The 15,597-nt window shown below is 40.3% G+C and overlaps 1 protein-coding gene across 1 annotated transcript in view; it reads left to right on the top strand.

Annotated features, from left to right (window-relative positions):
• Positions 1–8,411, top strand: part of CUBN (cubilin) — a 147,179-nt gene extending 138,768 nt beyond the window's left edge. Inside the window, exons 60-67 of the mRNA XM_009275697.1 lie at positions 1,363–1,568; positions 2,423–2,585; positions 3,042–3,250; positions 3,908–4,055; positions 4,170–4,351; positions 5,469–5,634; positions 7,473–7,708; positions 8,108–8,411. Of these exons, the coding sequence (XP_009273972.1) occupies positions 1,363–1,568; positions 2,423–2,585; positions 3,042–3,250; positions 3,908–4,055; positions 4,170–4,351; positions 5,469–5,634; positions 7,473–7,708; positions 8,108–8,215 (1,418 nt within the window). The 3' untranslated portion in view covers positions 8,216–8,411. The remainder of the gene's footprint in view (positions 1–1,362; positions 1,569–2,422; positions 2,586–3,041; positions 3,251–3,907; positions 4,056–4,169; positions 4,352–5,468; positions 5,635–7,472; positions 7,709–8,107) is intronic.
• The last annotated feature ends 7,186 nt before the right edge of the window (positions 8,412–15,597 follow it).

Below are 15,597 nucleotides of genomic sequence, written 5' to 3'. Positions count from 1 at the left end.
TTAGGGTGGGGTTTTTCCGGCTTTGGTTAGTAGAGCAGGATGACATTTAGCCTTAGTCACTCTGGTTTAACCATTACAGTCCTGCAAGACGGGGCTGTCTCCAACCCCGGGTTACTGACGCAATCCTGATACTTGGATGCTGATTTTTCACCAGACTGATCTTTCGTAACACTGTAGCTCAAGTAGAGCGCAGTTTTATATGACTGGAAATATATCAGTGTGTCAAGGTTAAGTCACTGCATGTCAGCCAGATGGGCATATTTTACGCACGCAGATGAAATTCTGAAACTCCACTCATGTTGCTTAGCCACAGCTGTAGCTTCTTTTATTATCTAATTCTCCTAAAAGTATTTGCTGTGGGAGACAGCAGGCTGCTCAGAGTTACTGCTTTGCTCTGTGCAGTTTACAAAAACCCTCTTAGACTCAAAAGCAAGAGTATGAACCATACTTTATTTGAATTCCTGAATTAAGTAAGTGGCCAGGAAACCCCATAGAGACTGGGGAAGGAAGCATAAAGTAAATAAATTGATCAGATATGCTAGCCCAGTCCAACCTCTGGAAATCAAACTATAAAAAAAAGAGAAGTAACAAAAAAAATCCCTTCAGATATTCTGTATTTTTTGCTTGTTTGTAATTAGACACAATAAAAGGGTTCTGATCTTCTAATAACTGCTTTTCTCCAAAAGTGATTTTTTTCAGTGTGACTGAAAACATTATAGGGTTCAAATTTCCACAGCGAGTAACTACAGTAAGGGACTTAGCTCTGTACATGGGATCCAAATGAAAAGCAGACTGCTTTTCAGAGGGGTTGTAAGTTCCCACCACGCAAAACGCTTCCAGAAGTAAGTCCCTTTTAGCTAGATTCCTGAATATGAGTCTGGGTCCCAGTGTCAGGCTGCCAAATTCAATCCCCCCAGAACGAGGTCGTATTGCCAAAATAAGCAACTTAATTTTTAGCTAGATTTTCAAAGCCAACAACCCAGTGCCCCCTACTGTCCAAGTCCTCTTACTAGGAGGTAAGAATTACATTGAAAGGCCTTCTAACCACTGTTCTATCTAATTTCTGTCCTCTGTCTTCTTACAGTCCCTTTTAAAAAATCTGTTGCTACATTTTCAAAGTGGATACTGATTTTATATTCAACAGAAGACATGAGCCTGTCTTAATTCACTCTGCCAAATCTAATGGTGATTCATATCTATCTAACGCTGTTTGTGTTGAAAGCCTTTTAATCATTCAGATAGTCCTTGTGAGAGGACAGTAAAATTCTGTAGCACAGAAAAAGCTGCTGGCTTGACATTAAAGATCTGAAGATTAAATAAATGCCAGGAATTGCTTTTAAAAGGCTTCTGCTTCTTCAACAGGACCTCAGAATGGCTGTGGTGGTTACTTGACAAATTCAGCTTATAGCTTTGGCTCTCCAGTCTCCAATGTGACCAGAAGATATGAGAAAAATCTGGACTGTGTATGGATCATAACTGCACCTGTGAACAAACTGATCAACCTCACCTTCACTTCATTCATGCTTGAAGCACAGTCTGTTCAGGCTTGCCGATATGATTATGTCCAAGTAAGATAGCTACGTATTTTAACAAGAATGTATCAGTGAGATAGAATGCATTATCCTCTCCATGAGGCTAAAACTTAATTAATAGAAAATGGTCTTATGAAGAAATTAAATTGCTTAATATAATTACTATTTTTTCATTGGGTTAGATTACTACCCCAGATGACATCCTGTCTTTTTGGAAACCAATAAGAGTTTTAACATTGTTATGGGGTCACACTTCTGGTCTTAGACTGCCTATATAAATGAATATTTATTTCACAGAATAGAAACAAAACAAAACTCAAGCACGTCGAAAGTAAACTTGCAGATTCATTATCATAAACAGTTGCTTGAAAGGACTTTAATTTATAAAATTTTGAATACGTAAGTCTTGATGCTCAATGCTCACCTGTGAAAGCTATTTTCTTGGAGATGACATAGGATAGCAGAATGCTGCTAAACAAGATCCACCAAGGAGTGTTATAGATCCTGTTGAGCACTAGAGGTGCTCAATGAAACTCGGAATGAATTCTACATTTTGGTGAATAAAATCTACCTTTCTCATTGAAAAGTGCTTTGAGATTACATATAAAAAAGAAGTCAGAATGCCAAATTAAAATAGAATAAATTTTTTATAGATTTGCTGAGATGGGACCAGAATGTTCCATAATGAGATTTGCAGTGTCCAACAGAATTAGTTAATATGGCAGTGAATAATTATAGTCATCAAGAACATCCAGTTAAAGCACAAGAGCACCTACTGTGCTTTCAAGTAAAAGAAACTGTAATGTCAGGAGGAGTCAGAGAATTTTGTTTCTATTTATTTGTTTGTTGTGCCTAACCTATTAGTGGCTTGTATACATTTCTTCTTTCAGCTTTATGATGGGGATAACGAAAATGCCAATTTAGTTGGCACATTCTGTGGATCTACAGTGCCAGCTCCTTTTCTTTCTACGCGTAATTCCTTGACTGTGAAATTTATCACAGACAATTCTGTGGAAAAGGAGGGTTTCAATGCTACCTACGCCACAGTGGATCGTAAGTATCCATATATATGTAAGCATATATATTGTTGTGACTTTTCTGTGGAAATACATATTTAAATAATAAATCATCAAAATTTGTTCTAGATACAGGGCTTAGGAAGGGGCAAAGACAGCATCTACAAGCAAGCTAAAAGCAGCACTGCTAGACCCCAGTGCAATTCTCTTCGGTCTTGACTGGTTGTGGGGTGGCTGTCAGTCTGGAGTGCGAAACAGGAACACTCACAGACTGTTAACAAATATGCTGATATTATAGCGAACAAACATTTATTTGAGTTTTATGACATCCACTGACACAGCATAAGCATGTATTTTACTTAATTTTTTTTTCTTCTAGAGAGTCACAAGTAAATACAAAAGTATATTGTCCAGTGTAGTTTTGCTCAATAAATACTTTTCCCTAGTTGGAAAAGTTTTCACTCTATGATGCATTTATTACTGTTTTACACAGGACTATGTGGAGGAATATATAATGCAACTTCTACATCCCTGACTGCAACGTCTCCTAACTTCCCAAATGAATATCCACCATTTACTCTCTGTACTTGGGTCATTGATGCCCCTCCGCAGCAGCAGGTCAGGGTTGTGGTAGAGGCTTTCCACCTCCATTCCAGCCAGGACTGCTCTCAGAACTACCTAGAGCTCCAGGACTCGCCAACAGTAAGAAATTTACAGTTGATACCGTTCCCCATTCACATTCAGCTCCCTTCGCTCTTTGTAAAGAGAGGAGAAACCCACCATTTGGTAATAGATTTATTGATGATTCTGTGTGAGGGGCACATCCAAAGCATTACGCGCTGTGCCCCACTTAAGGTGTGTTAACTGGTATGCAGGCTACATGGAAGGACACTATACACACATTGAATTAGACCTGGTAAGTGTGACACAATTTTTCACAGTTGCATCAAGTAACAGAGCTGCCAAACTTAACACCCAGAAAATAACTGCCCAACAGCAAGTTTTCATAAACTAATTGTACTTCCTCCCATCCAAGAACCACAATAAAAATGACTATTCATGCCAAGAAGAGTGTTTGTAAAAAGCACCAGAAAAAAACCCTGTCCTTTGTATTATATTATTCTAAACCTTCTTTCATTGTTTCTTATTTTAGCATGAAAATACCTGTTACATTTGATTTGTTTCTCATAATAATTGAACACAAAATGTTGAGACATTATTAAGTGATTTCCATGAGAACTTTAAAATGCGATTGCATAGCTGGTATAGAAAGTGTTGAGAGATTTATTCATCTCAAGTTCAGTAAGTAGCAAACTGAATTATATCATTAAGTAACTTGTGACATGTATTGAATTCCAGCACAGCCAAAGATCAGTCCATAGATTCTGTGGCACTGAAACTTTTCCAGTCCCTGAATTTTATTCTTACGATCGCACTGCCATCGTGACTTTCAAATCAGATGAATATATGATTAATAATGGAGTCAGATTTACCTATCAAGCTACAGGTAAGCTTGAAGAAATGTCTAAAAAATCTACCTACCTTTCTCTTTGTTTATTCCATACTGTGAAAAGCAATACGGAGATCTGAAATGCTTACGTTTCTCGTTTTCTGTCTCAAGGTTGCAGCAGAGAGTATAACCAGCCATTTGGTTACCTGAAGAGCCCTGGCTGGCCTGGTCGTCACCCCAATAATATGGACTGTTCTATCATTCTACAAGCTCCCCAGAATCACACAATTTCTCTCTTTTTCCATGCTTTCAGTTTGGAAGACAGCATCCAGTGTTCACATGATTTCCTAGAGGTATCAAGCAAGTATACATATTTTGTGGGCCCGTGTCAAAATCTGCTGAATTTAAAGGATATTAATAAGTTTGGATCAAGTCTGAGCTGAACTGACATTAGGGACTAATTTATTGCTACAGTTTTATGGTGAAAGGTACTCAGACGTTAGAGTAAGAGATTGAACAATACACACTATAGTAAGTCCAAAACCAATTAATAAATAGTTTCATTATCAGCTAACTCATCTTTACCTAGCTCTTGTTGATGTTACCCAGTTAACAGAGCAAGCCGGGATAGTTTTCATCCGATATCAGCATCTGTGCATGAACAGAAAGCCATAAATCTGAGTGCTTTCGTTCCAGCAGTAGATTCCATCTGCTTGATATTTTTCTTAAAAAGAATGTTTTTTTCTAAAAAAGCATTTTTTCTTTAAAAAATAAAAGGAGCTCTAGTAACAAGTGTAGGCTACTTGCAGAGGTACTTTGTGTCAATAAAAAGCATATTCTCCTAGACAATCCTCACTCTGTCCTTTCACAGTTGTTGAAGGTTTCCCTATTCACTGGTCAGATGACAAAAATTAGATGTCTGTGGCAGAATCATTATTTAGTTTTCCTTTCATATCCTCTTTACTGTCTCAAGAAATGGATCTAAGCACCAGCATTATTTGAGCTCAGAAAAAAATCAGATTAAATCTGAGCTATGTAATATGATCTGTGTCTTAATGTGACCAGGGAAAAGAGGGGTCTGCAGGGTAAAGAATTAATCTTTTCATCTGGAATATTAACATTTCTTATGAAAAGTAAAACATGGGCTTGAATTGCAAAAGCACATCTTAGCTACTAATTGAGTAATTTTTTCAGTCAGGAGATGTACCACAGAATAAAACTTAGCTACCTGTTTCTGGTGATACTTGTTCTGTGCAATTACTTACAGAACTTAGACAGACTGGTTAATGGTCTCTTTTTCCTTCTATAGAGGAATATATAGTAGGAAAAATAACAGTATTAAAATGACAATTATGGTATGCATGCAAGTCACTACATAGTTTGTGCTGTGCTTGTATCACTGCATAATCATACTGGTGTATAACTGGCATAGGGATTTAATGTTGACAATGTTTCTTGTGTCCCTTGAAGGTCAGAAATGGGAGTGATGTGCAATCACCACTACTTGGCAGGTTCTGTGGAAACACTGTGCCCAGTCCCATCTTCCCCCAAAATCATGTTGTCTACCTTCGTTTCAAGAGTGATTTTTCAGGGGCTCATGATGGATATGAAATTACTTGGACTTCATCATCAAGTGGTAAGGCTGTAATTACGAAGTAACTCCACTTAGCAATTGTACATAGAGGGAAAATACAGCCTGCTCAGTTTGGGCCCTGCCTCATCAACACTTAAGACCTTCCCAAGCACCCATAGTCCACCCTATTCAGTCACTGGAGAAGAGGTAGTTGTTCCTGAAGACCAGTGGGGTGAGATCCATTTTATGTGACGGAAGCAATTCCCTCTCTCTAATGTTGACTTTAGCAACCTCAGAGGATATAGTCCACTTAAGATGAAGATCTAGCTCCTTCACCGAGAGGTCAGAAAATATCAGGAACATCCATCTTTGGACCCACAGAGTGGTGGTGGTGGTGACTCAGCCTACTCCATTAATAGTCCAGTCATGATATGCCCTAGGATCTAGGCACTGCTAAGCCTGAAGAGGACTGAAATTTGCCCCAAGAAAATAACCTAACTATAATGCTGTGTAGTGACTGTATCATAGACACATTCATAAATGGCTTATGAAATGGCAGTGAATAGCTGGGTAATAGTTTGTTCATGACACTAAGTTACTGGAAGTAGGAAAGCTCATGGCCAGCTGAAAAGCACTGCAGAATAACCTTACAGTATTGAGTGGCTTGGTAATGAAAAGGCAGATAAAGTTCAGTGTAGGAAAGTGTTGATGAAGAACATGGGCAAAAAAAGACAATCCTAACTTTGCTTACAAAAATATGGGCTCTGAGTTGACTTACTAGTCAGCAACAAGATCTTGGGGGTAAAATAGTCCCATGAAAACAAGAGCTCACTGCTCACTAATAGTCAAGTAGGCTTCCACAATGCTAGGAATCGTTGGGAAAGGAAGAGAGAACAAACAGACAGCCACTGTATAAATCCATAGTTCACATAAAATTGAATTATATGCACAGTTTTGGTCTCCTCCTCTTACAAAGAATCCGGTATAACTAAGGGCTCAACATAAAAAATGGCTTCTGTATGAGGTATGCTGAAACTTTTTAATCTGGTTAAGGAACTACTGAGGTCTATGAAATTCAGTGATATCGGATGATAAAAAGTGATCAACTGTTCATTGACTTTTCCCATGGAAGAACTAGAGGCCATCAGATAAAGCCAGGAGGTGGTAGGTTCAAACCAAACCAAACCAAACAGTTCTTCACACAGTATGCAGTTAAGCTATGGAGCTCCTTCCCATAGGATGCTACAAATTTACATGGATTCGAGGGCTACCTGAATAAGTTCATGAAAGACATCTGATAAAGACTATTAAATACAAAGATGCCATCTTTGAGCTGTGAGCTGAAAATTCTTGGAGACTGTGGAGTAATCTGGGGCATGATCTGCACATGCTTACTCTTACTCTATAAACTTGCATTTCTCCCAGGGCATCTGCTTCTGCCCACTGTTGGAGACTGAATTTTGGTATAAATGGCCTTTAGTTTACTTACTATGACTATTTTCTCTGAGTTGTTCCCTGTATTTGTCTATCAGATGAGCATTCACTGCTTTTCATTCCAAAGAACAGCCAAAGAGAATTTGTCTCTAGTTGAGTAGTTGGGAACTGAACTGACCAAGGCACGGACTTAAGACTTTGGTTCCTGTTTCAAAGAGTTTTTGGGGTTTTGATTTTTAATGTCCAGTGATGGTCTCATGCCCATTGCATATTCTTCTCAGGCTGCTGAAGCTAGAGCCTCAGTTTTGTCTCTTATTGGAATAATGCTTTTACCCACATTCATTGTTCCAGCTCCCAGAGTCTCTCTGGTTTTCAGTGCTACTACTAATACTGTACTAATGTACTACATCATGTAGTTATCTTGTGAAACTAAGCCTTCTAAGCTAATTAACAGTGTCTGTTTCCAGGATGCGGAGGAACATTATACGGCAGCACTGGCTCATTTGCTAGTCCCAGCTACCCTGCAACTTACCACAACAACACTGACTGTGAGTGGGCCATTACTGTGCCCAAGGGACGAATTGTCACAGTGAACTTTGATTTCATCAGCATCGATGACCCAGGGGATTGCAGTAGCAACTATCTGATCCTTTACAACGGGCCAGATGCCAGCTATCCCCCAGCCGGGCCGTACTGTGGGATGGTATGTATTCCCTACTGTCTGTAACCCTGTAAGTGGTTAAAATGTGTATCTTTACTGTTGCCTGTTTAGGATTGTTTCCCCAGTTCTGGCATGAATTCCATACAGATGAGTGGAAGTGAAGGCATAAGGTGTGTGTGGCACCTTAGAAGCCTTCCAATGCAGACCGTACAGTGACATCTAGTGGGAGGCATCATCAAGCTATTTTGCTCTGTATTTAGTTGTATCTGTGATTTAAACATTTGTAGTACCCTGAGGTAGAAATGCAAAAGCAGTATCTAGCACAGACCTGAGGTCCCTTCCAAACTCTGATCCGATTTGTGCCTCAGTTTTAACTCTCTGACTGGCTTTTCCAAAGGATCTTGGTGTTCTATTTTTCATTTTTCTTGTCTTTACTTTTAGGATACAAACATCTCTCCATTTACTGCTACATCTCATCAAGTCTATATAAAATTTCATGCTGAATATGTGACTTTACCATCAGGATTCCAGTTAAGCTGGAGGAGCTAGAACACTGTTTAGGAGACATGTATTACTGTTCCTTGCTCTACTGAAGAGACTTTTGATCATAAAATAAGTTTGAAATCCGGTTATGATAATTGCAACTGAAGTAAGGCCTTTTAAAAATTACTGTAAGAAGTGTAGCTGTTACGAATTTAGAGTTCTGTCAGAAAAATGTGATCTCCCATTGCACTGAAAATAAACTATTATCTACCCAAGAGTGAAAATCAGGTTATGCTCGTTTTTGAAACATATTTTTAATATTCTTCTACATAATTTCAAACACTTTGAGTAAATATGCCAAAAAAAGTTTTACATCTAATGCTATAGGAAGTGAATTAGCCAGGATAAAACATAAACACAAAATATTCAACATGAAGTTGACAAGAGGAGCTAAGATATGAAGTTGTCTTTAATTAGTTCTATAGAGTTATGTGGTTTTGTCCGAAGCATCTTTGAAAGTGTTACCTAAATTTATATTCAAACTACAATAAAATCAGACATTGCTAAAAAATGGCCCCTGTCCTACTACCATTTACACAGATAACTGCTGAAGAACTTTCTGTAATACTGTGGATTGGGTATAAGAACCTGGCTCAATAAGTGCTCAAGCATTCACTGAAGTTTAACACAGTGAGGACGTGCTGTGGTACTAAATCTTAACCACATCAAGAAGCAACATCAGGATCATGTTCAATATACACATATACCTGTGATTATATTTATTGAGTTGTATCTTTAAGCTTAAAAATCTATTTTACAACTGACTTTATGAAAAACTTGTGAGATTTTTAGTTACCAATTCACCTTCCTAGTCAACTTGTAGGCAACTTCCTAGACATTTGTAAAACAGGTGTAACTTCAGAATAGGGCAGACATAAAAATATCAGTTGGCTTGTGACTAGAACTAGTTTGTTCTTTCCCGAGGCTAACACACATCATACATAAAAAATGTTGTTGGCGGGGTATACAGAGGACACTGATTCCCACCATGAAACATTTTTTGTCACAACCCAGAACGAATGACCAATTCCTTTCCCAAATGTCACCTGTGATGGACAGGCAAGAGGAATTTACATCGCAGCAGAGGAACATGGGCCTTATCAGAACTCTCACTTCGTAACTATTACAAAGAGTCAGTCACAGTGAAAGTAATCCCTTAACATGATTGTTGCAATAATTAATTATGAAATGACATTAAAGTGTTAATGGCAGTTCTAACAAAATGTCAGAACTCTCTGAAGATTTCCCAGTGAATGCCGAAAAAGCCATCATTCCACAAACATACAAAACTTTATAGCAGCTGAGAAGCCGTCCTGGTTAAAAGAAAATGTAGAAAACACAAAACAGACAAAAAAGGCAAAAAGGTAGATGGCAAGCTATAAAATACAACTCAAAATGATCTGGTAATAAGTTAGAAAGGGAGAAACCTATGAACTCCCACTGGCCAATAGAATTAGACGTAAGCCAGCATTTTAGAATCGTCCAAGCACCAAGAAAAACTTAGCCTATGTACAGGTGATACTCCTGCTAACATGCTGAAGTATAACATGGAAAAAGGAGAAATATCTGTATTTGGATCAAACTAGGAGACATCTATGTTCTACTGAGCTGCTGGCAGAACAGAAAGTTCCTCTAATAAGGGAAGACGTAAAAGACCATATAGTCAAACTAAACATTTTCAGATTACTGGCCCAGAAAACTTTTGCTCAGAGTCCACGCCAAACTGATTTCATATTAGCAATCAAAGGACGATACAATCTTTGTCCATAAAATTTATTAAAAAGCTCATAAAGGGGATAGCAAGCAGTAAAGAAAACAAAGTCATCTGAACTACCTGGAGATAAAGCTACAAAACAAGCTCTGAAGATAGCAGTGTGTAAGACACTGTAAGTACAATCAAGCGTGGCTTCGGCTGTTTGCCTGCAGAGATCAGGAGAACTTTATTTCTTCCTTGTGGACGGCTGCATCACCAGGCTTTGTGAGCGCCGATTGTGGTTTTGACCTTCCTATGAATCACTGTGGATTTGGTGCAGTTGGTGCAGGGCAGAGAATCCCCTCAAGATCTGGCTGCTGTCTCTTGCGGCTAGGTGGTGGTCATGGAAGCATCAGATTTTAGGCAAGCATCAGCTTGGCAAGAACGTTGTCATTTTCTGCATTTCACCAGCCTGGAGCACAGCTCAGCTCGAAGCCACAGGTGAAAGGGAAGGGCATGTCTCCCCCAAACAGCTCCCGGCCACTGCAGGTACTGCTCTGCAGTACGTTCATTTCTCTTGTTAAAACTGGATCACGCCCTGATGGACAATGAGTTCTCAGGTTAAACCTTGGCCTTGTCAGGAGTATGACAGAGCATAAACCGACAAACAATAGAAACCTGTATATGGTTTTAATGAATGAAGTTAATTAGTGGCTTTTTGAGACTGGTATCGGCCACACATCATACAGTTTATGGACGCAAAGTTGAGTTCCCTGAGGACACCCCTGTCCCCTGTGCTCGCCGCGCTGAGGCTGGCCTACTGTTGACTTAGTGAATAGTATGTAGATGGGATCTGGTGACCTGCGACATGCATGAGGCCGTTCCGGTAACACAACCTTTGGCCTTAAGCTCTAGAGGGGAACTGCAGTTAAACTGATGAGTTTGCTGAAATCTGTACTTCAAAAAGATTCATTTCACTAAGAGAAAAAGCATGTTTCACTTTAAAGCAGATTAAATGTTTTCGGACATTTTTTGATACGATAAATACTTGCTCTTGGCATGACTTTCTGTCACAATGTCAAATTTTACGGCATCATTGAACTTCTGCAGAATAAAAGACTATAGAGCACTAGGAATGGGAGGAAGAGAAATTGGTAAGATTTTTTTTTTAATCTAACAGTAACTAATGCTTGGTGCATCTTTAAATGTTACAAATACTCCATACCTGTGCAGAATTTTATTTAGAAATGAGTAAAATGCATGAGGTTCTCTAGATAAAAATGAAAATCCAGCAGAGAATTTGTGCTCTTGAAGACTGTTGAATGAAGCTGCTGGTACAAGGTTCAATTGATCTAGCCCAACTGACTCTTGCCAAAAATAGTCAAAGTCTAAAATTAGAGTAAATTATCAAACCCATTCTTTAAAAAAACAGGAACAAAGTAACCCACTGCTGTCCTCTAGCATTTTATATGAGGAACCACAACAGAAATACCACTGCAGAAGTATTAAAGTGGAGGTCCTTAGAGGAGAGAGCTGGTGCTAAGCCATGTTTCTGTCTTGCAAGGTAAGGAGTCATTTAAAACACTTGCTTTAAAATGAATGCACAGGAAAAGCAAACAGGAACAACTAAACAGATAATTTAAAAAGAATTATTCCATGAAACATCTATGTGTTTTTGCAGTGTACAATTCAAAAGACAAAATCTGTGTTTAATAAGATTTATGGCTTCATCTCACAAAACCGGCATGAATATCTTTGCTTTTATGTCTGTGCACATTGCCGTCTATTTTATAAATAATGTTGTAGTTCTGAATGCTGCAAGTCTGTATTATAATACCTGCATGACTACAAACAACCTCCCCCTGTCAACGACAAAGCATGGATAATGAATGTGCATGTTTTCACTTCCTAGAGCCTGCATGTTTTTAACTTAAGTGTAAATCTTCTTCTGCATGTTACTATACAACTTTATTCTTATATAAAGGTATATTTTATGAGACAGTTATATATGAATGGTAAGCATTCTGAAGACTAGGATTTGAAGAAAAAGCACTAAAAGGTCCGTAACAGTATTTTTTAATTGCCCTTTCCATGTGGCGGGGGTATTTTTTTTTAACAAAAAATGAGAAGTAATACCAGAATGAGATCATTGGGGCTATAGTTACTTGAAGTAAAGGAGGGAGAAGATATGCAGCTAAAATTCTAGAAATCATGGTGCTGGTCAATTAAAAACATTAGCTAATTTTAGTTAAATTTACAAAGCAATTTTGGCTGAAAAACAGTTTTCACTTGGCTCATAAAGCAAAGGAGGAGGTGTCTCAGTTTCCCACAATAACTCAAGATAAGTGTCCTAGGCACCATAATTAACATATTTAGTGTAATTATTAACATATTTAGTGTAATTATTTTTTTGTCAGCTGCCAAACTAAAACCACAGAATTATTCTACAGTCCTGATTAAAATGCAATGTAACAAAAATTCATAGCATTGACTACTGTTCATAATAACAACAGCAGCAACAATACAGGATTACTAATAAATAAATGTTTAAAATGTTTATTAGCTGATAATAAAAATAGAGGCCAAATTCTAGAAGTTTGCTTTTATAAGGCAAAGATCAGCAAAATGCATATTGTGTGCCAGTTATCACACCTAATTACTGTAATGTTGATGGATAACTTTTTAGCAGCAGTGCCTAGCAGTATACAGCTGTTTTTGCAGGTGCATGTTGCTGTTGTATCGTTTTGATGATACGCTAACCCTGTGTTCATGTTGACCGTTATCATAGCTTTTCCTGGAGGGGAAAAAAAAGGATAAAAATAGAATAATAATGTAAAATCTCATTTCCTTGGTTAGAAGAACTACCTAGGACAGCCAGAGCAAGGGCAGCATCAGAGCCGCTCATCCCCTTGCTGCTCCCCAGCACAGTGAGAGGAGCCAGCGGGAGGCTCGTCTGGCGCTCGCTGCCCGGCTGGAGCAGGCTGGGAGGAACCAGTGCAGGGAGCAACTTTCTCCTCCTGCCACCACACGGCAGCTGCAGCTCTGCCATACAATCCTGGCCATACACCTACCTCACAGTCACCTACTTTAGCCTGCTGTCCTCAGGACAGCAGGCATATGCCAGCCTCTGCAAATTCAGGCATTTGCTCTACAAACATTTAAGCCAACTGACAAATTTAGAATGAACCTGGCAGATATCAAAGATATTTTATAATTGTTTCATAAGCAAAAAATCAGTAGCTGGGTAGTACAGCGAGACTTAAATTGGAAATGCCTGTACTGTGAGCTCAACCACCATACGTGGGGGTAGGGCTCCGCTGGCCAGTCCCCAGACACAGGCTGACCAGCCCTCTGGCTGGGGGTATAGAGAGAGCTGAGGGTGTTCAAAGGGGTCACAGAAGAACTGGATGTACTGGGAAGAGGTGGTAGGGGATAAGAGAGGGGAGATGGGGTTACTGCAGTGGCACAGGCCCTCTGCAGGAGAGTAGTCTTTGTGAGTATGACTGCTAATGGAACAACCTGAAAATTAAGTTTTCAAGATCAGGGAATGGCCTGACCCCTGGACAGCGTGGTATGTGTACTTACTTTCCCATGCCTCCTTGCCCAATTGATATTTAGTGCTTCACGAGGAGCTGAGCAGCTTTAAAAGGAAGGCTTGACAGCAACTCCTCTTTGCCAAACCCAATGCAGGCCTGACTAGGGTATCGATTAGTGCGTTTACTCAGATGAAAGGTTTGCTAAAGCAGGAACCCAAGTAGATCGCATGGAAGGTGTGAGTGACAGCTGAACTATTTACACAACAAGAGGATAATGAAATTAGGTGGATGGTAAAAAAACCCCCAAGCCTGACAAAAGAGAATAATGGCAATATGTTTATTAAGCAGGGAGTAATTAAATACTTCTACGGTAGGTGTAGAATGTGGACATCCAGGCCACGTGCAATGTAACACGGTATTGTTTTGGCCACTGCATAAATGGGGCAGTGAGAAGCCAGGTGAGCTTCTCATTAGCCATGATGACACCGTTTTGTGAGTATCTTGTCACAGTCACGTGTACTTTATCTGTTTGTTGGAACAAGCAAGTTAGGACCATACTTTATAGACAATGAATCTGCCTAAGCCTTTGCTACTAAATGAAGCCTGCGATGGTTCTCCATGAAGCAAGAACAGTAGACGTGCTGGCACCTAGGTCTTTGGGACAACTGACTGGTGGCAATCAGGGCACTTTCTTAGACAGGAAGGGGATCTGGATTCATGTTCCTGCAGACAAAAAGGAACTGTACAGCATTGTCTTGTACATCCGAGTGACTGTGTGTTCTGCTGAGCAATCCAGGTAGAAGGAAGTTCTTCCAGTTGTTTTGTAAGAAAGACCTGAAAGCAGCCTGTAACTTCAGGAAACAACTCACGGTAGTAAACGCCATTTAGGGATAAACATGCTACAATCCTGCAACACAGAACTAAACCCTTACATTCCTAAAAAAGGAAAAGCTAAAGTTACACCTCCAGCAGCGTTCTTCATTTGCTGGTTTAGGCACCTTCCCATTCACCATCTTGGTTTCTGTAGATACTATTTTTAGGCTTCTAAGTACCACCGTGCAGTGCATATGGAGCGCATATGCAAAATTCAAGGCTGTCGTTCTCAATGGGTGGCCTGGCCTTAGGTCATTTTATAGGTTTAGTCATCGATTGCTCTGAGCTTCCGTATCTGTCAAATGACAGTAAGTAGGAGCTTCTTAACTCCCATCAAAGATATTATACGCATAAATACATTCTAAGCAGTAAGGCTGTAACTCCAACATCATGGTGACAGGGTCAATTAAAAGTGCTCAAGAACCTGGGCCCAGCCTTGTAATTGATTTTGCAACTAGAGCCGACTAGAAAATGCACAAAGAAACCTTAAGAAATGGAAACCACTGATTCATTGAACCCAAATTTTTTGTCTTAGGTAGACTTTGCCAAACTTCTGAGTGTTCTGAAACCCTACTTGGTCAGTTCCTAGGGAGCCTGACCTTCCCAGCTCCATAGCTCTGCAGCTTCTCCTTTCTCCTGTTGCTGCCTGGGCAGAGCCGGAGCTCCCAGACTCCAGGGCAGAGCTGACCAACCGCCCTGAGCACAGCCCTGCCCGTTTCCAGAGCCCTGCCAGGGCACGAGGAGCTGCCGGTGCGAGGAGTGCTCTGTGGGGAAGGGCACCTGAACACACATCCCTCCTCTCTGCAAAATGGTGCCGTACCCACCACGACCCATCTTCTTGGGTTTATTAAGTGCCTTCCAAGTGCTGAAGAAATGGAAATGGGTGCTAACACTGTACTTTGATAGGACAGCTGTGTAACCATACGAGGCTTGTAACAGGAAAGGACAGACTAACCCTGGCCATTGCGTTAACCCAATCACCTATCCAGATGTACAAGCACCCCAGTAAGCCTGCTGAGAAACAGGCCACCACCGAGCAGCAGCACTAACGAAGCCGTTTCCTCTCCTAAGGTGCCAGCTCTGCACCCAGCCCCTCCCCGGTGCCTGGCACCACGGTGGAAACCACACGGCAGCCCCTCTCTCAGGGCTGCACTCCCCTCCCGGGCAGGCTGCTTCTCGAGTCTGGCGGTGGCATGCGACTGCTCAAGGCCGCACTCGCCGGGAGCCGGCCCGGCAGCGGGACGGCGCTCCCGGGCACGCCAGGCCCAGCGACCCCGCCTGCGGCG

The sequence above is a fragment of the Aptenodytes forsteri genome, unplaced genomic scaffold (genome assembly GCF_000699145.1).
Source record: "Aptenodytes forsteri isolate BGI_AS27 unplaced genomic scaffold, ASM69914v1 Scaffold172, whole genome shotgun sequence".
Lineage (NCBI taxonomy): Eukaryota > Metazoa > Chordata > Aves > Sphenisciformes > Spheniscidae > Aptenodytes > Aptenodytes forsteri.
This window is presented reverse-complemented; position numbering and strand designations above follow the sequence as displayed.